This window comes from Ascaphus truei, chromosome 9 (genome assembly GCF_040206685.1).
Source record: "Ascaphus truei isolate aAscTru1 chromosome 9, aAscTru1.hap1, whole genome shotgun sequence".
Lineage (NCBI taxonomy): Eukaryota > Metazoa > Chordata > Amphibia > Anura > Ascaphidae > Ascaphus > Ascaphus truei.
The window spans coordinates 27,488,981-27,513,127 of record NC_134491.1 but is presented as its reverse complement, the minus strand read 5'-3'; the positions used below and the strand labels follow the sequence as shown (position 1 = coordinate 27,513,127).

The 24,147-nt window shown below is 47.4% G+C and overlaps 2 protein-coding genes across 11 annotated transcripts in view; both read left to right on the top strand.

Moving 5' to 3' along the window:
* Window positions 1-17,506, top strand: part of TEAD3 (TEA domain transcription factor 3) — a 70,054-nt gene extending 52,548 nt beyond the window's left edge. For 3 of the 8 annotated variants that reach the window (XM_075614072.1, XM_075614078.1, XM_075614073.1), the window contains 12 exons: window positions 5,808-5,872; window positions 6,546-6,608; window positions 7,344-7,406; window positions 10,579-10,590; window positions 10,761-10,895; window positions 11,406-11,449; window positions 12,621-12,682; window positions 13,406-13,539; window positions 13,928-14,101; window positions 14,400-14,540; window positions 15,278-15,430; window positions 15,730-17,506. In XM_075614072.1, coding sequence (XP_075470187.1) covers window positions 5,808-5,872; window positions 6,546-6,608; window positions 7,344-7,406; window positions 10,579-10,590; window positions 10,761-10,895; window positions 11,406-11,449; window positions 12,621-12,682; window positions 13,406-13,539; window positions 13,928-14,101; window positions 14,400-14,540; window positions 15,278-15,430; window positions 15,730-15,843 — 1,160 coding nt within the window. In that variant the 3' untranslated portion in view covers window positions 15,844-17,506. The remainder of the gene's footprint in view (window positions 1-5,807; window positions 5,873-6,545; window positions 6,609-7,343; window positions 7,407-10,578; window positions 10,591-10,760; window positions 10,896-11,405; window positions 11,450-12,620; window positions 12,683-13,405; window positions 13,540-13,927; window positions 14,102-14,399; window positions 14,541-15,277; window positions 15,431-15,729) is intronic. The other 5 variants (XM_075614074.1, XM_075614077.1, XM_075614076.1 and 2 more) reach the window with 2 other exon arrangements.
* A 116-nt stretch (window positions 17,507-17,622) lies between these two features.
* Window positions 17,623-24,147, top strand: part of SMPD2 (sphingomyelin phosphodiesterase 2) — an 18,596-nt gene continuing 12,071 nt past the window's right edge. Inside the window, exons 1-2 of one of the 3 annotated variants that reach the window (XM_075614068.1) lie at window positions 17,623-18,219; window positions 22,992-23,117. In XM_075614068.1, the coding sequence (XP_075470183.1) occupies window positions 18,005-18,219; window positions 22,992-23,117 (341 nt within the window). In that variant the 5' untranslated portion in view covers window positions 17,623-18,004. The other 2 variants (XM_075614071.1, XM_075614070.1) reach the window with 2 other exon arrangements.

Sequence of the window (24,147 nt, the reverse complement as noted above, 5' to 3'; positions counted from 1 at the left end):
GATCTGATATCTGGTGCTTCTATTCCCTTTGGTTGTATATATACATCCCCTGTCTGCTCCTGAAACCAAAGTATTATGATTATACTGTACATAAAGGAAAACATGGAAAAGGGGTTTATTACTCCATCTAAGTCTCCCGCAGTGGGGGCTTCACTACTTTTTGTCCCTAAAAAAAGAGGAAACTTTGATACCATGTATAGACTATCGTGCTCTGAATGAGGTCGCCATCAAGAATAGACACCCACTACCGCTAACTCCGGAATTGTTACAACAAGTAAAGGACTCCTCAATCTTCACTAAATTGTATCTTTGTGGGGTCTACAACGTAGTTCCCATCCAGGATGGAGATGAATGGAAGATGGCTTTCCAAGCACGGTTTGGACTCTTCGGATATCGGTTCATGCCCATTGGCCTTTGCAATGCTCTGGCCACCTTCCAACATTTTCTTAATTAGATCTTTCAAGACATTCTACATCAGGCCTGCACAACTTGTAAAGTGAGACGGGCCAAATTTCTCCAAGGAAAACAAATTCGGGCCGCACTTTAATTCAAATGATCTAATCTTCGGGGTTATAAAAAAAAAAAACAATTACACAGACCATGCATTGCTGGTTGTTGCTATGATCAGAGTATGATGAGCGTCGTATCTGTATTCTAACAGAAATATTAACATTTACTATTAGCATTTTAAATCCAAATCTGTACCATTTTAGTTCCTATGTTTTCAGTGTTCGGAAATTAGTTCTTGTGGCCGGGAAGCGATTGGGACAGTGATTAGTCATTGTAGATCTAATACCAATATAAGTTGTCTGCGTTTTTTTCTATGTTAGACTGCTTATAAATGTACTGTATATGGATAAAATTATACAGCAGAGGGCCAAGACATTAGTTTTATGGGTGCTGAAAGTGGAAATAAGCAGGGTTCTTTTTGAGTTTTCATTGAGGCAAAATTCATCATTTTAATGGGCCTTACGGTGCAATAAAGTTTAGCCCTGTTTAGTGTATCTTGGCCATCGGCTTCATTCATCAAGTCGTGTTCCTACCACCAATCGCAACAAGAATGCGGATGATCTAACCTTTTGTGGGGTGCGGCAGGCGTGGTGCGGCGATCTCCGTCTTCTCCCCTGCAAATTCTACCCTATCCCCTGCCGGTCCTGAAAAAAATGGCTGCGCTGCGTCAAATGACGCCGCGTTGCCATGGCAATGGGACGCCGTGACATCGCTGCGTCTCGAAACGTGGCGCGGGCGTGATGTCACGAAGCGTCCTGTTTCCATGGCAACGCGGCATCATTTGACGGCACACAGCCATTTTTTCAGGACCGGCAGGGGAAAGAGTAGAATTTGCAGGGGAAGACGGAGGTCGCTGGAACCCACGGCCCGCACAACGAGTCCAGGTGGGCCGCATGTGGTCCACGGGCCGTATGTTGTGCTGGCCGGCTCTAGATCAATACCTTGTTGTTTATCTTGATGACATTCTCATTATTTACTTTATTTATGCTGCTTTATGTTGTATTTTAAATGGGCAAATGCACTATTATCCATATCTGGATAATAGTAATTTTGACCATTATTGTACTGAATGTGTTAGGGGGCGGGGGGGAGGGGGGTGTATTTATTTAAAAGTATTTATTGATGTATTTTTGTTTTTGGGCACCGCATTGGTACCACAGGCCAGCGGTGACCCCGGACACCTGTGGGGACCACCCGAGGGCCACCGCTGGCCTATAGTAACATTCCTATGCATAAAAAAAAATTAAGATATTTTATGTATGTTAGGGGGGTTGTTGGGGGCACAGGTGGTGGGTGTGTTGTGTATTGCAATGTTTATTGGGGACAATTGTCCCCAATAAATATGCTATTGTGCCTTAACCCCTTTATTACCTTAGTGGGTAGCCGCTAAGGTAATGAAGCTGCGTTAATGTCTTTTTTTTTAATAGTGTGCGGGAGCAGGGGGTCTCCTGAGCTGAACTGCTTTGATTTCTGGCTCAGGGACCCCCTGCTTCCCGAGTTACAGGCCCTGGTTTGGGGTATCGGATGCCAATGTCGCCGCCATTTTTAAAGCGTCCACGTCGCATGACGTGTGACATGTAAATACTGGGGGAGATACCGGCACCCCATATCTGGGCCTGTAACTTGGGAAGCAGGGGGTCCCCAAGGCTGAAATCAATGCGGTTCAGCCCAGGAGACACCCTGCTCCCGCACACTATTAATAAAAATTATATTAAAGCAGCTTCATTACCATAGCGACTATCCGCTACAGTAATGAATAATTTTTTATTGTTATGTGTGTTTTGATCATAGTGTACATGAGCAGGGGGTCTCCTGAGCTGAATTGCATTGGTTTGAGGCTCGGGACCCCCTACTTCATGAGATACATGCCCCGTTATGGGGTGCCAGTATCCCCCTGCAAGATTTAAATCCCCCAGTCACGTGACGCGGGAGCTTTAAAAGCACAGGGGATATCGGCACCCCATAACGGGGCCAGTATCTCATGAGGTAGGGGGTCCCTGAGGCTGAAACCAATGCGGTTCAGCGCAGGAGACCCCCTGATCATCTACACTATTATTAAGTATATTTATGCTTCATGATCGCCTGTAAGAGCCGTGCATGGAGACGCAGCATTTCTATGGAGTTCTTACTGGCGGCTTATTTTTCTATCAGCTATCGCGCTTTACAAGTTGAAGCGCGATAGCAGGGGGGTGAAAATATGCTTGCGCGATCGGGCAGATTTTTGCTCGGCCGGAACAAAATGCCCTGAACCTGCTTTTGGCTTCACTTTTTATCGGCCGAGCAAAAATTTTCCAAGCGGGAAAACGCGCTGCTTAGTGCATAGGTGGAAAAATAAGGAGTACAAAGTGATTGTACCCCAAAGAAAATTCACTTAAATGCACACCACTAATTTAAAATATAACTTTTAATACTATTATATACTTAGTGCATAGCCCCCATAATCTGCTTTCTATAAAGCATCTTTTTTACCCACCCACAAAAGATACTGTAGAGTTACACCAAAAGATGCATTTTTTGGCATAGAATTGATGCACGTAAATCCCAAATTATATTGAGGTTATGTCTACCTATGTACTAACTTTTTTTTCATTGTGCACCATAAGCGTCAAAAGAAAAATAGTTGAACCAGCGTACACATGCTCCACCAAGTTGAATCTGACATGAATCTTAAAAAAAGGGCAGTGATTTTTGCTGCAGTTTTATTTAATCTATCCTCTGTATACAAAAGTTTTATTCTGCCCTCACGCAGGTGACACTGTACGACTATACAGATATCTAAACCTTGTGCCAGCTTCAAACATTTAGACTGATTTTCTCAAGCATTTATTAAAACATTCGTAGTTGGAACATGGACGTTTGAAGCATAGTATGACTGAGTGTGTGATGTGATGATGTCTGGTTAAAAGATATTGCTTTCTTGGGGCTGTAGCAAGAGCAGATGGATAAAAACCGAAGAGCAATCTCACCTAGTGTGACGAGAGGGGGTAAGCAGGCTATATAATAAAGGTCAAGCCCGTTTGGTTACCCCTGCTCCGTGTATAAGGGTCCCAAAGCGTTAGCTCTTGGACCCAGTAACATGGTATGAACACATTGTACTTAAAACCATTTTTTGTGTTTTTACCTTTCCGGGCATGCCATCAAGCAGGGAATCATGCCTGTTTCTTGTATACATGTAGGCACATTGTCCTGGCAAGATCTCCCCTTGAAAACGTAAGCGCAACTCACAACTAGGTTACCCTGCTTCAGCACAGCCCAGAAAGGAGAATGAGGCACAGGGATAAATATGTATTCCTGTAGCTGAGGGAATCCTTAGGTTAAGGGGGATACCCCAGCAAGTGCCAAGGTGACCCACAACCAGTATATATAACCGTATATAAGGTTGGGGAGACTCCGAGAGTCCAAACCGTGTCAGAGGAAAAGTGTGTGGGGAATAAGGTAGGCAGAAATAAAACGACAATATTTTTCTGTTCCCTGTACCCCCAAGACCTTCACCTAAAGTCCCACATAGCTGAAGGGGTACCCAGAGACTCCGTGTGTATTAAAATATAGTTTTAATATGTTTAAACATTCGGAACTGATGTCCAAACAGGCAGCCCGTGCAAACCCACAGGCGCCGGTATGTCTGCTGGACATCGGAGTTCAAAGCAGCCAGAGGATGCCCAGAGGTGTGAACAGCACTTGGTTAGTGGGGAAAGGCGGAGTACTAGGTCCGGAGATCAATGGCAGTCCTCCGGGATGCCACTTGTTCTGCCAGAGCTAGGGGCGCCTGCCCAGCGGGTGGCATTGGGATAGCTGGTGGGAGATGTGGCAGGTTTGCGCATGTCTCTTGGCTATTTCAAATTTCCCGCTGACCCGGCTTTTCTACCCGGCTTGACTGATTGGCTGCTTAAGAAAGTTCCCATGAGCTGATTGGCTGTCTGGTCTGCTTCTATTTTATGAATAAAGCAGAGAATACTATAAGAAGCCGTGAGCCAATCAGATTGGTTTTCATTTATGTGTTGCCTAGTGGTTGTATTAATTAATTGTTGTGTTGCTTACTGCTTTTCTGTATTAAATGTATTGTTTGGCTAGTGGTATGATTTATGTAATTGATTGCCTAGTGGTTTTAATGATTTTATTGAATGCATAGTGGTTTTATTTCTATAATTGATTGGCTAGTGGTTTTATTTAGGTAATTGATTGGTTGGCTAGTGCTTTTAATTTTAACCCCTTAATTACTATAGCGGTTATTAACCACTAAGGTGATTAAGGGGTATGGGGCCATTAGATTGTATTTTTTATGTATTCTTTTGGCATCGGAGGACATGGCCCTGCAGTATGCTGACGAGGATGCCCTTAATAATGGCAGGGGTAAGTAGAACGGTTTTATTTACTTTATTTATGCTGGCTGGCTAATGTATTGTTTAATAATGGGCAAATGATCTATTATCCATATCTGGATAATAGTTATTTTGCACATTTCTGTACTGTATGTGTTTGGGGGGGGAGTTGTATTTATTGAAATGGAGGCCATCTTTATTTTTTCCCCCCAGCTGCGTTGGAAACATTGTATGCTAGAAGATAATGGTGAAAAAAGCAGGTGCTCACAAGTGATATTTGTATTTGCTGTTAAATGTAAGAAAGTGCTTCTTCCATTCGATGCAAACTGATGGCCAGAAATGCTTACTCCACCTCAGGCCTGGCAAATGTTGTTGACGCAAATACAAGATATAAAAGTGACGCACCGAGGCGCAGTTTCATACATCTCATTAAATTATTTGAATCATGTATGTATAATTTTATTTATATGGAGTCACAGTTTACCCAGCACTTTACCAAATTACAATACACGGTAAATATAGTACAAGTGGGACAGATAAATTACGACCTAAGACAATGGGAGTTCCTGCCCCGAAGAGCTTACAATCTAAGTATTCATGTGACTCCTCTCTTAGTCCTCCTATTGACACCCCCTAGATTGCAAGCTGGCGAACATGGCGCAGCACTTGGAGCAAAGACCTTCATACATTGACGCAAAGAGATGCAAATGATGCCTTGCTAGATCACTCCCATAGATTATAAACAGCCTCCTTAAATGAACACTAGAGGGCAGCATAATATTGGAAAACACATTCTTGGGACTACCGTCTATAACCCTATAAAAGTCCCGGGGCTGAGAGTATATGTGGAATATACACTTGAGGCTCCATCCTATAAATTGACATGCAGACCTTATAAAGGTGATATTGTATAGATGGGATATATGATGGCTAAGAAAGGTGACATAAGGCTGACTCTTGTCTGTTGTTCTTTTTCAGGACGCAATGAGCTGATTGCAAGGTACATCAAACTGCGTACCGGGAAGACCAGGACCAGAAAGCAGGTAATGGGATTCCCCAAACACCCCCAATTACACACGGATAGTGTCATCTGCCAGCTTCCAGCGATCTGTCCTAGTCTCACTTCATGATCCATCAGACCCCACATCACATATTCTTGGTGTCAGTGTCATCTTCCAGTGCCCATCAGTGTCACAGTGTCACTGCCAGAGTGCCTTAATGTTACAGTGTCATACTATCCTTGTATGTTATTGTCATGCTGTCTTAATGTCCCAGTATCAGACTGTCTCCATGTCACTGTCATAGTACATCGATGTCACTGTATCTTATTGTCTTAGGCAGTGTCACTTTGTGTCATTGTCACAGTGTTAAGTGTCACAAAATGTAATTGTCTGTGTCCCTAGGGCAGGGCTCAATGGCTGTGTCGCAGCTCCATGGCAGCGCTCTCTGGCTGTCTCTCTGCGCTCTCTCCTGTCTCTTTGCAGGTTGAAAAGTGCCTTTTGTCACTGTCACTTTATGATATTATCTAATTGTCATTGTCACGGTGTTCGTGTCACCCAATGTCATTGACACCATCTGGTTAATTGTTGCAGTACTGTATGTTGTTGTCTCAGTAACGCAATGTCATTGTCAGTGTTAGTGTCACAGCATGTCAGTGTCACTGTCAGTGTCACAGTATGTCATTGTCACAGTGTGTCCCCCCCTCGGCTGCTACAGGTTTCGAGTCACATCCAGGTCTTAGCCCGGAAGAAAGTGCGAGAGTACCAGGTTGGCATTAAGGTAGGATGTCTCTCAGCCCCAGAGCAGCACTCTGTGGCTGTCTCCCAGCCTCGGGGCAGAGCTCTATGGCTGTCTCTCAGACCCGGGGCAGTGCTCACTGGCTGTCTCTTAGGCCCAGGGCAGCGGTCTCTGTATGTCTTTCAGCCTCGGGGTTCTCTCTTAGTGCTCTTTCTTTGACTGCCTCTTCCACCTCTACCTTCTCTGTGCAGGTCTCACGCAGCTGGATAGCACACTCGGTGCCACTGGTCTGCCGCCTTTTCTTTACATTGTCTCTCTTTGCAGGTCTCAGTTGTCCACATGCTGGCCAGCGATCTCACACTCTCCTCTCTCTCTCTAGCTTTGTCTATTTAATCCCCTGCAGGCCTCAGAAGGTCTTATCAGACTGAACAAAACTCACGCTCTCACCACTTGGTTCTCTTCTCTCGCCCCCCTCCTCACTATCTTGTCTTGTCTCCCCCCTCACCCTCTATATCCCTAGGTCTCACACATCACTCTTTCTTTGCAGACTGTCTCTTTACTCATGTTTCTGCTGTTTCTTTGCTGGGAAGCACTCTCTCCTCAATTGTCTCTTCCTGCCTCATTCTCCGTGGTTGACTCTCTCCATTCCCTACCTTTCTCCCTCACTGGCTGTCTCTTTCCCTCCCTAGCAGTCTCACTCCCTGGTTGTCTCTCTCCCTCCCTGGCTGTCTTGCTGTCTCTCTCATTCCCTAGCTACCTTTCTCACTCTCTCTGTAGGTCTCTAGCCACCTGCAGGTTCTTGCTAGACGCAGGTCTCGTGAGATTCAGTCCAAGCTGAAGGTACGGGGCGCTCTCCTGCTCACACCTGACGCTTTTGTTTTTCTCTGCTGCTGTCTCTTCTTCTGAGTGAGCCCTGAGCCCAGAGAGTGAGAGAGAGAGTGTGAGTGAGTAGTTGTGTATGAGTAAATATTGGCCCAAGCAGCACACGTTTGGTACTAGGTGGCGAGTAGATTTTTTTGTGTGGCGAGTAGATTTTTTGGTGATTTGTCAACCACTATATATATATATATATATAATGGAAATAGCTTCTTGTTGTTTTGTCCAGTTGCGAAAGTGCAGAATAAATTAGTTCTTCAGTATTAGGTGATACCTTTTTTATTTGGACTAACAATTTATGTCATAGGACAAGCTTTCGAGAGTTCTCCTCTCTTCCTCAGGTCTGTAATACTGATTAACAAAGGAATCTATGGCTAAAACAGAGGTTAGTAGAGCAGGGGGGGAAACAGATGTACTGTAGATAAGGTAGGGTGAGTAAGTGGTTTTTGAAGACATTGGAAGGGTAATAAAACGGTTATTTTACAAGGAACAGCATGGAGGGGGAAGGGGATGCTGGGGGGTGTGGATAAGAACATTGGCAGAGAGGCAGGCAGGATAATTACAAACCATTGTGATAGTGTGTGAGAAACCCTCCGCATTAAGTCCTCTTGTTTTGGTGTCAAAGAGTCTTATCATTCTCAGTTGAAATGTTTTCTGTTCTTGGGTGCATTTAAACATTCCATTGAGGATTTTGATTTTTAAATCATTTATGGAATGATCTATTAGTGAGAAATGATGTCCCAATAGTGAGCAGTATCTTCCTTTTTCGTGATAATGATAACTGATAATGGCACAAAACCGTGCAACAACTCACGTTGCAAACTCTGCAAACATATATGCCAAGATCCGACAGTCAGTCACAACCATGGAACATTCAATGTTAAGGGATCATACTGCTGCACATCCAGGAATGTGGTGTATATGATTCAGTGCAACAAATGTGACCAAGGATGCTACATTGGGGAAACCAGACAAAAACTTCAAGGCAGAATGAATATGCACAGACGCTCTATACTACAGCACGAAGAAGGAAGATACTGCTCACCTGTGGGACATCATTTCTCACTACTAGATCATACCATAAATGATTTAAAAATCTCTCACACACACACACAGCGGAGCCTCCCCCTGACACACACACAGCAGAGCCTCCCCCCTCCCCCACACACACACACACACACATAGCAGAGCCTCCCCTTCACACACACAGAGGAGCCTCACCCACACACATGCACACAGTGGAACCTCCCCCTCACACACACAGCGGAGCCTCCTTCTCACACACACACAGCGAAGCGTCCCCCCCCCCCACACACACACAGCAGAGCCTCCTCCTCACACACATACACAGCGAAGCCTCACCCTCACACCCCTGCACTCATACACAGTGGCAGTGCCAGCCTAACCCTCACACACAAAGTTGAGCCTCCTACACACACACACACGTAGTGGCAGTGACAGCCTGCTCCTCACACACATATATAGTTCAGCCTGCACAAATATGGTATTCGGGAGGGGGGAGGCGTCAGTCTCTTGGTACGAGTTCCCCTCACCTCTCCCTTGTGTCCGGGGAGGGAGGCGTTAGATCGGTGGCTACGAGGAGGACAAGGGAAGCCATGGGGATGGGGCTTTGCACCTGACCCAAGCTACACTGATCCCCGGAGGCTGGAGGGAGCAGAGCTCTACATGCCTTCCCCCCTTTCTATCTGCAGAGAGCAGTCACACTATGGGGGTCATGCACTAAGCAGTGATAAGTGGGTTTTCTGGGTGCTATGCACTAAGCAGTGATAAGTGGGTTTTCTGGGTGCTATGCACTAAGCAGTGATAAGTGGGTTTTCTGGGTGCTATGCACTAAGCAGTGATAAGTGGGTTTTCTGGGTGCTATGCACTAAGCAGTGATAAGTGGGTTTTCTGGGTGCTATGCACTAAGCAGTGATAAGTGGGTTTTCTGGGTGCAATGCACTAAGCAGTGTTAAGTGGGTTTTCTGGGTGCTATGCACTAAGCAGTGATAAGTGGGTTTTCTGGGTGCTATGCACAAAGCAGTGATAAGTGGGTTTTCTGGGTGCTATGCACTAAGCAGTGATAAGTGGGTTTTCTGGGTGCTATGCACTAAGCAGTGATAAGTGGGTTTTCTGGGTGCTATGCACAAAGCAGTGATAAGTGCTTTTAAGTGAGATAACTGCCTTTATAGCGTGATACTGCCGACTGTGAGATTCACAAAGCAGTGATAACAGTGCAGCAACCTGCTATAATGGCTACTTAAAAGCACTTATCACTGCTATGTATCTTGGGGCAGGACTTTCCTTTTCTTGACGGTGCTGCCAATCACTCCCGAGAAGAGGAAAATGTTCCCCCAGGATGTGCCACTGCTCTGCTCACAGGAGAAGCGCTCTGCGCTCTGCGGGGCATGGGGAAGAGGCTGCACATACCAGCAGCAAATTCTACATCAGTTTGCGTTCAACAGCAGTTATTTCTTTATTTTAGTTTTGGGGGGAGGTTTAAACATCATTTTTAACAAAAACTACATTGTAAAAAACACGAAATCCCAAATGGAACATCTGTCCCATACAATTTTCACAATAATGTTTAGCCATTTTTTTTTTTAAATTCTTATATGATGGGGTAAAAAAGGAGTCGTACAAGTGACATTTTGATCTACCTTCTGACACCTCACTACCACAATCGGCTAGATAGGTTTGTTGCACCAAAGCTGTCGCACATCATCTCAAAGCTCCCAACAACAAATGCACCAATGAGCAAATATATCCAGCCAATGTTTGTGTATGTATGTTTGTGTGTATGTGTATATATCTATATACACGTGTGTATGTATATCTATGTAGAGATGTATACAAATGTAGCAGCCGTTATTGCACGTCGTAGTGGTGCTATTGAAAACCATGGTTAAGGAGATAAAACGTGTTATTTAACGCATTATTATGTGCGTTAACAGGTGTACTAATGACTGCCACATCTGTATACAGTATACACTAGATGTGTGTGTGGGGCTCAGAGCTGCTCTCCTTGTACTAAGGCTCATGCATGTCTTCTTTCTGTGTGTCAATTCGGGAGGGGGAGGGGGAGGTGTATCAGAGAGCTCAGTGACCAAAACATCTCTCTTCTTCTCTTTTACAGGCAATGAACCTGGTAAGTGAGACACACACACACACCACCCTCTCAATGTCTCTTTCCCTTATTCTCCCCCTCGTCCCCCTATCTCTTCCTCTCACCTTCTACCCCCTCTTTCTCTCTCCCTGTCTCTTTCTTTCTCCGCTCCCTCCACCCCCCAACCCCTCACACTGTTCTGCCCCCCTCAGGATCAGCTCTCTAAGGATAAAGCTCTACAGAGTATGGCCTCCTTGTCCTCCGCACAAATCGTCTCCGCCAGCGTTCTGCAGAACAAGCTCAGCGCTGCTCCCCCCCCTCAGGCCGTCTTTCCCTCTGCCTCCCGGGTAAGCCCCCCTCCCCCCCTGATTGTCTGAGGCTATTATCATGGATACACTAATCCTGTTCCTCTCCATAGCTTTAAGAAATAGAGCTCTCAGATTGGCTCAGCCTGTTGCTATGAAACGTGTCCCTCCCCTCAGATTTAAAAAATGTAGTATTCTGATTGGTTTAGGCTGTTGCTATGAACACATTAAACGTCCCACAGGTTTAAAATAATAGGGCATTCTGACTGGCCAAGGCTGTTGCCACAGTATTTTTGCTGTTCCTTCCCTCCACTGTCAGAAATAGAGCTCTGTAATTAGCCTAGCCTGTTACCATGGCTCCTATCCATCCCCTTCACTTTCAAAACCAGTACACTCTGATTGGCCCAGGCTGTTACCATGACTCTTGTCCCTCCCCTCAGCAATTGGACCGTTCCATTCCCCCACAGTTTGCAGGGGGAGCGCTGTCATAATATTAGACCGCAGAGGATGGTCTCATTAACACATTATCTTTGTCTCTCTCTCTCTCTATAGTTCTGGGGCGGTGCTCTCCCAGGACAAGCGGGGCCATCTCAGGAGTAAGTAAACCGCGCAGGAATAGTGGTGCAGAGGGAAGAGCGAAAGGGGTTGCAGGAACTGCAAAAGGAGCGAGAATGATACGCAGGAACAGCAGATGGAGGAGCAACGTAGGATGAAGTGAGGGGAGGCCCAGGAGTAGTAGAGGGAGAAGTGGGGTGCAGAATAAGGCTGAGTCCATAGAGACTGCAGCCGTGCGGAGGCGCGCTGAGGCTGAGGGAAAGCGGGTGCTTTCCCTGGCCTTAGAGCATGCGCCGTCCGTGGGCGTGTCGGAGGGCGGGCCAGTGACGTCACGGAGCTGGTTCGCCCTCATTGGGCGAACCGCTCACGTGACCGGCCCTGCGCTCCCATGAGCGCCGAAACTAAAAATTTGTTAAGACACACGCTTCCGCAAGCGTGCGCGAGCCCCTGCTAAAGCCGCTCTCATTGCGGCTGCAGGTGCTCACTGGTAAGCTTGCGCGCGCCTCAGCACGGGTCAGCGCCTAAGCGCTGACCATGCCCTTAGGTGCTGACCATGCCCTTGGCCTAAGGCCTCGTCCAGGATGAGAGCACAAGCGCGCGATCAAAACAATTAAACTCAATTGTAGCGTCCCTACTGTACGTGAGCGTGGGGAGGCGCAATGGGTGCAGAGACAAAAAATGTTGTCTTTGTTGCGCTTGCCCTGGTCACGTGCGCGGTTCAGCTAATGAGGGCGAACCGCTCACATGACGTCACGGGCACGCCCCGCTACGCGCGCAACTAGCAGGCCAGGCATCGTCCAAGCAACATGAGTGCCTGACGTCACGGCGCTCTAGTGCCAGCACGCTCGCTTTCACCCTGAACGAGGCCTAAATCAGGGTGCTGCGCAGAGTAGCTGGGCACAGTTTGACACGGAGCTGTGCAGAGTACAGTAGTAGGGTGCTATTTAGGAAGGAGCAAAGCGGAGTAGCAGAGTGAGGTGTGGTAATGTACTGCATGCAGTAGCAGAGCATGGTGTGGCAGGGAGCCGCACAGTGTAGCGGAGCATGGAGTGGTAGTGTGCCATAGCAGAGAACAGCGTGGAGTAGGAGAGCTTGGTGTAGAAGGCAGCTGCCCGGAGTAGCAGAGCGTGGTGTGGCAGTGAGCCACCTAGTACAGCAAAGCGTGGTGTTGTCGAGTACTACGCTGATTTACTAATCTCTTTTGTGTTTCAGTATAAAACCGTTTGCACAACCTGCTTACCCCATCCAGCCCCAGATACAGCCCCCGCTAGCAAGTGAGTGCTGCCCCGGTACACTACTACACCATACTGCATCACTACTACGTCACTGAGACACTTCTACACCATGCTACCTCAATACTACATCACTGAGACACTACACGACCATACTACATCGCTGCTACATCAGCTGCGGTCTTCGTTATGCCCTCGCTCGTCTCCTGCGCTCTACCAATAAGGCCGTGATTATACCAGCAACTGCAGCCCGCGCAGTGCTGCCCGCCGCTGTGCGGCTCAAAAACAAATTGCAACGATGCAACGTATGTTTACATACCGTGCGCGGCACGCACGCAGGCACAAACTGCAGGGCAGCAGACAGGAGAACAGACCTGGGATTTTATTTCCAGCAGGCGACGGTCGCGTCACGTGAACGGTTCAGCCAATGAGGGCGAAACGCTCACGGCCACGCCTCCCTGCCGCCTGCCTGCAGTTCACATGCCGCTCGGACGCATCGCTATGATGACGTCACAAGATCACGCGTACGCCAAACCGGAGCTGGTATAATTGTAGCATGTCTCCTCTCCACCCCTTTCACCTCTACTGCTCTCTCACCTTAAACCTTTCTCCCTCACTGCCCCTCACCTGTGGAACTCCTTCACACTCTGTATACGCCAAGTATCTTCTCTCCCCGCCTTTAAGACAAGTCGTAAAACTCACCTCTTAAATGAAGCATTTCATTAGCCTAAAACTCATGGCTACTCTCTCCTTTCTGCCTCCCAGGTTACGAACAGCTCTCCCCGCTCCCCCCCTCTGCCTCTGCGGTGCCCGTCTGGCAGGATCGCACCATCGCTTCCTCTCGCCTGCGGCTACTCGAATACTCTGCGTTTATGGAGGTACAGAGGGACCCTGACACGGTGAGACCCTTTCACTCCTCCTTCCCTCGACACGGTAAAACTCCCTCCCTCCCTCTCCCCACATATCTTCCTTCTCTTCCCCCATTAGGGTGAGACTTCTCTTCCCACCTCCATTTCCCCCACCCCCCCTCCAATCCTTTTTCTTCTCTCTTCCTCTGTCCTCTCTTACTTCCCCTTTCAGATCTCTCCTTCTTTCTATCTCAACTTTACCTCCCCCTCTCACCGCACAGTACAGCAAATATCATTTTGCTCATCGGTCATACTCACTCCATTCCTCTCCCACCGCTCCTTCCCGCTTGTCCTCATCTCCTTCCCTTTCCACCCCCTTCCGTTTCCCTTCCCCCTATCTTTCTCCCTTCCCCTCTTACCTCTCTTTCTCCCCTCACAGTACAGCAAACACCTCTTTGTGCACATCGGTCAGACTCACCCCTCTCACTCAGACCCCCTGCTCGAAGCGGTCGATATCCGGCAAATCTATGATAAGTTCCCAGAGAGGAAGGGGGGACTCAAGGAGCTGTACGAGAGGGGACCACAGAGTGCATTCTTCCTGGTCAAATTCTGGGTGAGAAGAGGTTGAAGAGTGAGATGGGGGTAGACATTGAGAGACGGGGGGGGGGGGGTGGAGGGGGGCAAGGATGGGAGAGAGAGGGTGTGGGCTGTGTAGAGATTCTGACTGAGTAAAGAGAAAGATCGAGGGATGGTGGCTGCAGAGCACTTTCTTCCTGGTAGAAGGGAGTGGGAGAGATGTGGGAAGATGGGGGTTATAGGTGACCTTCAATAACACTCCACTTCCCCCCCTCCCCCCCCCCCCCCCCCGCTCCCCCAACGGCCTTCTTTCTTTCCCTTCCTCTCTCCCCAAGGCGGATCTGAACAGCCCCATACAGGATGGACCGGGCACCTTCTATGGGGTGAGCTCCCAGTATAGCAGCGGGGACAGTCTGACCATCTCTGTGTCCACCAAGGTCTGCTCCTTCGGGAAGCAAGTGGTGGAGAAGGTGGAGGTGAGAGCGGTTATATAGAGCAATAGGAGGAGTTCTAGGAAGCGGTTACATGGAGCAGTTCTAGGAAGCAGGGTATATGGGGCAATAGGAGGAGTTATAGGAAGCGGTTATATGGAGCAATGAAATTAGGTATAAGGACTAGTTATATGAGGCAATAGGAGGAATTATAGGGAGCAATTACATAGAGAAAGGAAGAGTTATAGGAACAGTTATATGGATTTTATAAGGTTAATTATAGGAAGAGGCTTGGGTATATGGGGTTATAGGGAGTGGTTATAGAATGAGTTATAGGTTGTGGCTATATGGAGATACGTGATGAGTTAAAGGAACCCGATATATGGGAATATAGAGGAGGTTGGAGGTAGGGGTAATATGAAGTTGTAGAATGAATTAGTGAGAATTACTATCAAATTATAGAATAGTTATAAAATTAGTTAAAAATAGGGGGTATATAATATTAATAGATCAGTTATGGGGAGCACTTGTACACCGTTAGGGGGGAGCAGGTATATTGAGCAATAGGAGTTATAGAGAGCGGTTACATGGAGCAATAGGACTTTTATTGAGCAGTTATATGGCACAATATGAGGAGTTACAGGGAACAGTTATAGCGAGCAGTTTTTGGTGCACTAGGGGGTTATTGGTGCCGTCTGAGGGGTTATACAGCACAATGGAAGGGGTATTACAGGACGGTGGGAGGTGTTATACCCTGTAACTCTCTGTACCAACCTTCGCAGACAGAATATGCTCGTCTGGAGAACGGGCGTTTTGTGTATCGGATTCACAGGTCCCCTATGTGTGAATATATGATCAACTTCATCCACAAATTGAAACACCTCCCCGAGAAGTACATGATGAACAGTGTGTTGGAGAACTTCACCATACTGCAGGTTAGTGACACAGCCACACACTGACACACAGCTACAGGCAGACGGACAACTACAAATGCACACACTTGACACACCTGCCTGTGAAGTACGCAATGAATGGTGTGCTGGAGAACTTCAGTATACTACAGGTGTGTGACACAACATCATACTGACACACAAGATGCTTACAAAAGTACCTAGAGCTGCACATTGACTGTCTACTTTCTCTTCTCTCTCCCCCTTTCCCTATATGTTCCCCGCTGCCCGTTCCTTTCCCTCCCTCTTCAACCCCTCTCTTTCTCCGTGCCCCGCCCCTTCAGGTTGTCACTAACAGGGACACTCAGGACACATTGCTGTGTATCGCCTTCGTGTTTGAGGTGTCCACGAGTGAACATGGAGCCCAGCACCACGTGTACAAGCTGGTGAAGGACTGAGAGTGTCACATGCAGGGGTACACGGAACGGACCACGAACCCAGGGGACACTTACAAAGCGCTGTGCAAGGGACACGTGTTCGGGGAAGGCGTGGAGCGAGGGGATGCTGGATGGAAAGCGACAAGCCTACTGTGACACACACAGCTCTGTGCTGGGGACATCGGCAACCATGTGGAGGGAGGGACACAACACACAGAGGCCGATACACACAGATATAGAGTGTCACACTTATACAAGAAATAGCACAGAGAGAGGAGGACAAAACTACAGGTGACAGAGAGCGAGTGAGAGGGAAAGAACTACAGGTGACAGGAACACGATACCAGGGACACAGAGAGAGGCACAGGTGACATGGAAACAGAGAGGGATAGAACTGCAGGTAATATGTATAGAGTGACAGAACTACAGGTGATTGAGGGAGGAATACCGGGGACAGAGAGAGAGGGGGAGACAAGCACATGATTGGAAGGAACTGAAATGCAGATAACAGATGTGTTAAGGACAATAGCTTCCAACAGAGCTTGTGTAGACACACAAATAAAGGTGAAAGAAACAGAGATAGGCAGGAAAGAGATGGTGGGAGTGAGAGAGAGAGACTGAGCTATAAAGACTCAGGGAGCATAGCTCAGCAAGCGAGAGCGAAGCGGAATATGGAGTAGGAAAATCAGAGAAAAGAGGATTTAGGCAACAAAGGATCTGTTTGATCAGAACAAGAAACAGAGAGATCTATGTATCAAGAAAGTGCTGTGCGCTGACGCATTAGTGCAAAGAAATTAGCATTTGTTTCTGTTGGAAACGTGACATTTATGAAGAGTATTTCTACTCTTAGAATTTGACACATGGTGCTCTAGTATTCTGCACTAAAAAGCAACAGACACCTCCTTAAAGGTGATGGAGAAAACCAACGCTTAAAACTGTTACCGTAAAGTAACACAAGCCGCACATTCCTTAATACATAGACCTGCGCCGATATGGAAATCTAACTCCGTCCTAATGCCTCCCACTTGCTCCATCAATCCCTCATCTAAATGCAAGCAGACATACCTGAAAATGGTGCAACCGAGATGAATGCATAGTCATACTGTCTCAGGTATATTTCAGCACGAGTTGCTACAGAATAACGACTTTGTATCTAAATTTTGCTTTTAATTTATAGAGCATTGATCAGGAAGAGATCTGAGACACAAAAGGGCAATAGGAGTTATAGAACGTGGTTATTTGGAGTAATAGGAGTTATAGGGAGTGTTTATATAGAGCAATAGAAGTTACAGGGAGTGGTTCATGGAGCTATAGAAGTTATAGGGAGCAGTTATATGGCGCGATAGGAAGAGTTACATGGAGCGGTTATATGAATATTGACCCTGATGACATACAGATTTGGGGTACCATGACCCTCTCCCTGCCCCATATGACTTGGCGGTTCACATTAAATGCCCATTATTTTGTATTTTCAAATGTTATGATGTATTTTTCTCCATTGGAAGTTGTGGGGTGGAAAGGGGCAAAGGAGACCTCCTTCCCCCATTCCCCTCTGCTGACATATCATGTCCTCCATATAATGTGTGTTCCGTGTAACCTACCGTGAGGTCACATATGTTTACGTGTCAGATCTCCAGGTGAGGAAGCGGGTGCTGGAGACATTAAAATTATTTTACGCAGGCCAGAGCTGGGTGCTGTCTTGTGTTGCTGCAGAGCATCGTGCCTGTGTCCCGTCAAGGTTACAGAGCATAATACCTGTGTCCCGTCACTGTTACAGTGTCACACCTGTGTCCTGTCAATGTTACAGCGTGTCACGTCTGTGTTCTGTCAATGTTACAGAGGTTCACGCCTATGCCCTGTCAATGCTATAGAGCGTCACGCCTGCGTAGCCTATTCAGCAGAGTATCTCTCCTGTGCCCCCTTAATATTATAGAATAGCAGAGAGTATCCTGTCTCACCTGTATTGTTACAGAACATTGTTCCAGTGTCCCTTTAACAATCAATTTGTGCACAGAACAATAAAATTACCCTTTAACACAGCTAGCGGAGGGCTATATATTTCCCTAACGTGCGAACGGCAGGCGAAGGCTCTGTGAAATCATGTGTACACTCCCTTATATTCACGATATTTTTCAGCTGTTGCCCACAACAAACATGTCCGCCGCGCAGCACTGTGGGCAACATGCATGTAACTGAACCCGGAGGTCAAACTGCATCAGTCGGCGCAAGGCATCTCGGGTGTTGTAGTTTTCACGAGGAAACGTCTATTCACCACAGCTTTCTGAACGGCACTTCTGGACTACAACTCCCGGCTTGCATAGCGTTCAAAACGGAAATCGAAGGCCGAGCTGAAATCGACACCAGCAGTGCGAGGGGGTCCACACATCCCTTACCAGTGTAAGTGGTGCTGTCTTCAGATAGAGATTATTTTTTCTTCCTGGAGGCAGGGCAAACCACCTCCACGGAGGGGAATTTAAATACTCATGTTTAGAGTATCAACCATACATAATCACTGACTATGAATTAGTACATAATTACTTCATATATGGATTTCTCCTAAGGCTCTTCCACTTCAACATCTTCGTTGAAGCCTAGAGGCACAATTAAAGATAGGGTAGCAGGCAAGGGTGTGAAGTATTGGGGTAGCAAAGGGGGAAACCAATTTTCTATTGTAGCCCGAGGCAATATGGAATCGGGCCTAACGAGTTGGAGTGTTTAACTCCTTCACTACCAGAGCCGTATAAAAGGAACTTTTCCATACTTCCTCTTACTTCCCACCCCTGATGTATGCATGGGATCCACTTACTAACCCACTTACTGTCCTTATGTGGGCACTGGGTCCACTTTTCCTGACTCGCACATGGTATCCAACTCTCATTCTATGCGTAGGGTCAACTTCTTGCTCTTGTTGCACACACAAGATTCATTTCCTGCTCTTGATGTGCACATGGGATTGATTGACTTCCAGTTCCCGACGCGCGCATGCGGGAAACACTTCCTGCTCCTGAAGTGCACATTGCATTCACTTCCTGTTCCTGACACGCTCACTCAGGAAACACTTCCTGCTCCTGACACGCTCACTCAGGAAACACTTCCTGCTCCTGACGCGCACACAGGAAACACTTCCTGCTCCTGACGCGCACACAGGATTTGCCTGCCTCTAATACACGAATAGGATCCATTCCAACAAAGTACTGGAGGAAAACATTTCAGAGAGAATTGCTAGAACAAGACGCCATTCTCTGAAGCGGGAAGATATCAGGCATAGGGCTCGATTATACCAGATGCCGCTGAGCGGCAGCGCGATCCGATACCGTCACCCTCACGCTGCCGCCGAGCGGCACCTTGATTATACCAGGGAAACTGCAAAGCGGAGACAGGAAGGCATGGACGTGAGCGGTTCGCCGTCATTGGCTGGAACCGCTCACGTGATGCGACGTCGCCAGCCAAGAACAAATCTGAAGTTCGCGCCAGGAGACATCTGCCCTGCAGTTCCACGCGGCGCACACACCGCAACAGGTATAAGCGCTGCTATTGGTTTTTAAAAAAAATGTTTTTCAGGCGCGCGTCTTTCTGTATAATCACGGCCTACGGGTATTTAGATAAGATTTCACCCCAAATGATGTAGAACTCTAATTACAAAAACTTTTAAAATAAAATTCCATTGATTTTGCGAACAGTGGAGAGTATAATGTTTCAGGTCCAGACCGGACCTTTCATCAGATGACGTGGCCACCAGGGTTGCCACTTTCTACTGAAGGCTAACCTGGAGATAACATTTGTAAATTTAGCGCTTACCTTCAGCGACACCGTCTCCTTGGAACTCCCCCTGCAACTCCTGTCAATATGGCTGCGCTGTGTGAAATAGCGCCTCGTTGCCATGACAACGGAATGCTACATAACGTCACACCGTGTCATGACGTTGGGCGCCACACGTCACGTAGCATTCCCGTTGTCATAGCCATCTGATGCTGCGCAGCCATATTGACAGGAGTTGCAGGAGGAGAGTGCCGGAGATGCCGCCGCCGCCGCCGCCACCGGATATTTACAAGGTGAACCCGTTGCCTGCAGATACGTGGCCAAAACTCGTAGTCTCCGGGTCAAATCCGTAGTGGTGGCAATCCTGGTGTCCACACGTACAGGATTTTTCTCTTGTGAAACTAATTTCTGTTTTTTTTCCTTTGTATTATTGCAGACTAAGGAGAAATGTGAAGAAGTACTTCACAGAAATGGTGGTAGGGTTGTGCAATAGTCACTCAACAGGAGTAAGACCCTAACAGGTCAGGTTTTAAGGATATCCCTGCTTCAGCACAGTTGACTCAGTCGAAGACAGTTTCAAAAGTGCGGGGAAACAGTTTCAGGCGTGGAGAATCCTGCTTGTGCAGCCAACACAACATAGACAAACAATTTCTTCAAAGTACAGGTCTCCTCTACCAGAGGTCCCCAACTCCAGGCCTCAAGGAGCACTAACAGTGCAGGTTTTAAGGATACCCCTGCTTGAGGACTGGTGGTTCAGTCAAAATGATTGAGTCACCTGTGCTTAAGCAGGGGTATCCTTTAAACCTGCACTGTTAGTGGTCCTTGAGGCCTGGAGTTGGGGACCTCTGTCCTCTACGACAGAGATACAAAGTAGAGCTCTGCTCACAAGTTCATAATACAATTCTCCATTTAATGTGGCAGCCAAGAACAGTGGAAAGACAACGTCTCAGGTCCCATATGGACTTTTCATCAGGTCAAAGACTGAGCCACTGATTAAGCCACGTGTACTGAAGCAGGGATATCATGAAAACCTGACCTGTTGGGGGGAGCTTGAGGACTGGAGTTAAAAACCACTGCAGTAAGGAAATTCAACCATGCTTGGTTGGGATAAACAGGAGGCTATCCTAAACCCAAAAGAAAGCCAAGGATCAAATCGGGACTGAGGGTTTTAAAGCGGATTGGAAAATGGCCTGACTGTGTTTCCTCCCCAAAAATACACACAATCTACATCATTTTCTTTATATATTTGGCGTAGGTTCTCCTGGACGCAGAATAATGTTCCAGTAGATAATGTTCCAGTGGAATAATGAAGCTGGATTGTGAGGCTTTACATACTAAATGGGTATTTAATGATTACAGAACAAAGATAACAAACATTAGTTAAAAAACTGAATAGAGAGTTACACTAATTGGGGGTCTCTTGTGGGAGGATAAGCCAGTGATCGTAACTGTGCTTGTGTTCAGAGCATGCGGCAGGGGGAGAGGCTCCGACTGAGACTCTGCACTTCTTGACACACAGCGTGTCTCGGCTTATGCCCTGATGAAGTGACCCGTGGACAGTCACGAAACATGTAGGGTTAATTTTTTTGTGAGCAGAAGGGCTGGAGTGGGATCCAGACTGTGACGTCATAAATCAGAGAAGAGCTGCACTCACACCAGCTGAGACACACTGTGTGTCAAGCAGTGCAGAGACTCAGTCTGATTACTGACACAAACACATTTATCCACCCACTAGTGACTCCCAGTTGATTTAACATTTTTATTCCTTTTTTTAACTCTCTTTTTTTTAATCTTCTGTAATCATTTAAATACCCCTTGTTTAGAATGTTAAGCCTCACAATCCAGCTTCATTAATCCATTCATGCAAGGGCGCTCTATTCAGGGAGAAACTCCCAAAGAATAGTTACTCACAGAGGAAAATGATCAACAATACAGATGCAACTGCCGGTTGTCGACCACTTGACAAGGAAAATCCGTGACCATCTCGCAGTCACTCACAAGGTGGTTCATAGCAGGCTTTAATGGCCCATTGGATTAACTCATCGGGGGCCCTGCGTTTGAATGGGACTCACACGGTGTGAATCCTACTGGGTTCCACCTGTCTGTAAGAGACGCGCAGTAAGAGAGAGGCTGAATCAGTCACTCTACCTGCGCGCCTCTAACAGGCCATCGTGGTGCTTTTATTTTATTTTAATAACATTATTGTAGCAGGGGGTCTTCGGAGCTGAACTGCATTGATTTTAGGTCCGGGGACCCTCTGCTTCCCGAGTTACAGGCCCCATTATGGGGCCGTGATGCGGGAGAGTTTAACCATGGCCACTGGGATACCCGCACCCCATAACGGGGCCTGTATCTCGGGAAGCAGGTTGTCCCCGGTCCTGAAATCAATGCGTTCAGCCCCGGAAAGCATTTGCTACAATACTGTATTATTAAAATAAAAGCCCAGCTATCGCCTATTAAAGCTCCGCCCCCCGACTAAGGCCGGTCCCAGTTACTACAATGTCGCGCACCTTTCCCCAGCGGTGCGCGACAGGTTTTCAGTCAGGCAGGGGAATTTAAACTCACAGTTTGCGACGGAGGTGTGACCACGTCCCCGCTGGCGGTTCAGCCAATGAGGGTGAACCAGCCGCGTGAGGTCATGGCCACGGCCCTGCAAACCCACCGCCATGCCCCCTCCCATCGCAAACGCTCGTTCTCGCCCAGGACTGCAGATCGTGATGCAGTGCTGTACACGCGCCGCCGCCCCCTCCCCCCCCCCCCACCCCCCCGGCCAGGCGCACGTGCGACAGAACGCACTGGGACCTCACCCTTACTGACAGGTAGAACCCGGTAGGATTCACACAGCGTGAGTTCCATTAAAACGGAGGGACCCCCGCTGTGTTAATCCGATGGGCCATTAGTCTGGCAGCTGGAATCTCGCGGCGTAGGACGGGATAAAGTGCCAAATTCGCAAGGCAAGCGGTTGACAACAGGCACTTGCCTGTATATGCTATTTCTGAAGACACTCTAAATATGCAGATCCTGACTTATCAGAGGACCTGGCTGAGTCAACATATCATTCTGCATTTTCAACTCAAGATGACCAAAGTGTGAGTCTAAACTCTATAGGAGTATCAACAAGCTGTGTTTTTTCTTGAACATATTACAATATATTCTTTGATCTTATTTCCACATATCTTCTGGAACATCACCCTGCGCCCAGGAGAACCTGCGCCAACTATGTTCTGAATTGGGTTTCTGGGAGAACCCAGGGTTAGGCTGCAGAACTTTGTTTCTATCAGAGACATTTCTTCGGGCACTTATCATATTTTTTTTATTATTTACACAATATTGTATATCACATTTACACATACAGGGTATTGTTTAGTGCTAGCGCTTATTGTATTCCCTTTCTTTCATTTTCTTTATAGCCACAGAACAATCTTTTCCTTTCCCCGGGATACAGGCAAGGTCCACTGGGGGTCCTTCATCAGGATGAAGCCACATCATACTGTACTGGATACTGTCCAGCTCCGGATTTTCGACCTGAATTGCTGGTGAGGACAGGGCCCTGCTGTGGAGGGATGCGGCGCTAGGTTCTCCGTCTCTGTCCTGGATTCCCTTGCCCAGTTATAAATTTAAAGACAGGAGAAACCCTCAAAGAGAGGGTTACAAGGCCCCTACTGTGTGCACAACCACTGGTTTGTTACGGAGGGTATATAAATATACCTGTGTGCCTTGATTAGTGGCAGATAGGTGAATGCGAGCTACTATGGGATTGTAGTGGGAGGATTGTGCTAAATGAGTTAGAAATGTCTAAAAATAAACTTGAATAAACTCTTAGTTAAAATAAATCAAACTCACGACAAACAGAAAAAAAATAAAAAAAAACAAAGAGAACTAGTGCACGAGTGTGCAAAGTTTGTGAGCTGCGCCCCCCTGCCTGGCAGCCCCAGCGTGCGCGCCCCCCCCCCTGCTAGAAACCCATGTCACATGACCCTGCAGGGTAATTTGACATGCCTTACCATGGCGACGCATGACATGGCGACACGTCGCCGAAGAGCCGGCTGACAGCAGGTTGGAGATGCAGAAACCTCACACCTCCCCTAGCATTTAATTTAAATGCCGTGGGGAAGGGCGCTGGGCCTCTCTAACCGCCGTGCCCCCCCTAGAAAATCTTGCACCACCCAGTTTGCGTACCCTTGAACTAGTGCATAGATATAAATATTTAGATTCGATCTATTTAGAAATCTATATCCAGTGCTTTTTTTTTTGGAGAAAAATAGGTACTGGTACCCATCTAAGGGGGAAAGCCTCTTACCTTCTAATGCTTGGTTGCGTTTGTAACATTGCTGACTGCAAAACAGGACACGGACCCGCAGAGGTAGTGAGTAATACACCGACCTTGGCCTGGGATCAGAGGCCTGGGATGCAGGGGTAATCGGGTACGTTCCGGGGTCGAGGCAGGCGACAGGCAAAGGATAGTCAGGTCCGGTTCAAATGTCAAAGCAGGCGGCAGGCAAGGGGTGGTCAGATTCAGTTCCAAGGTCAAGACAGGCAGCAGGCAAAACAAAGGCAAGGGAGAGC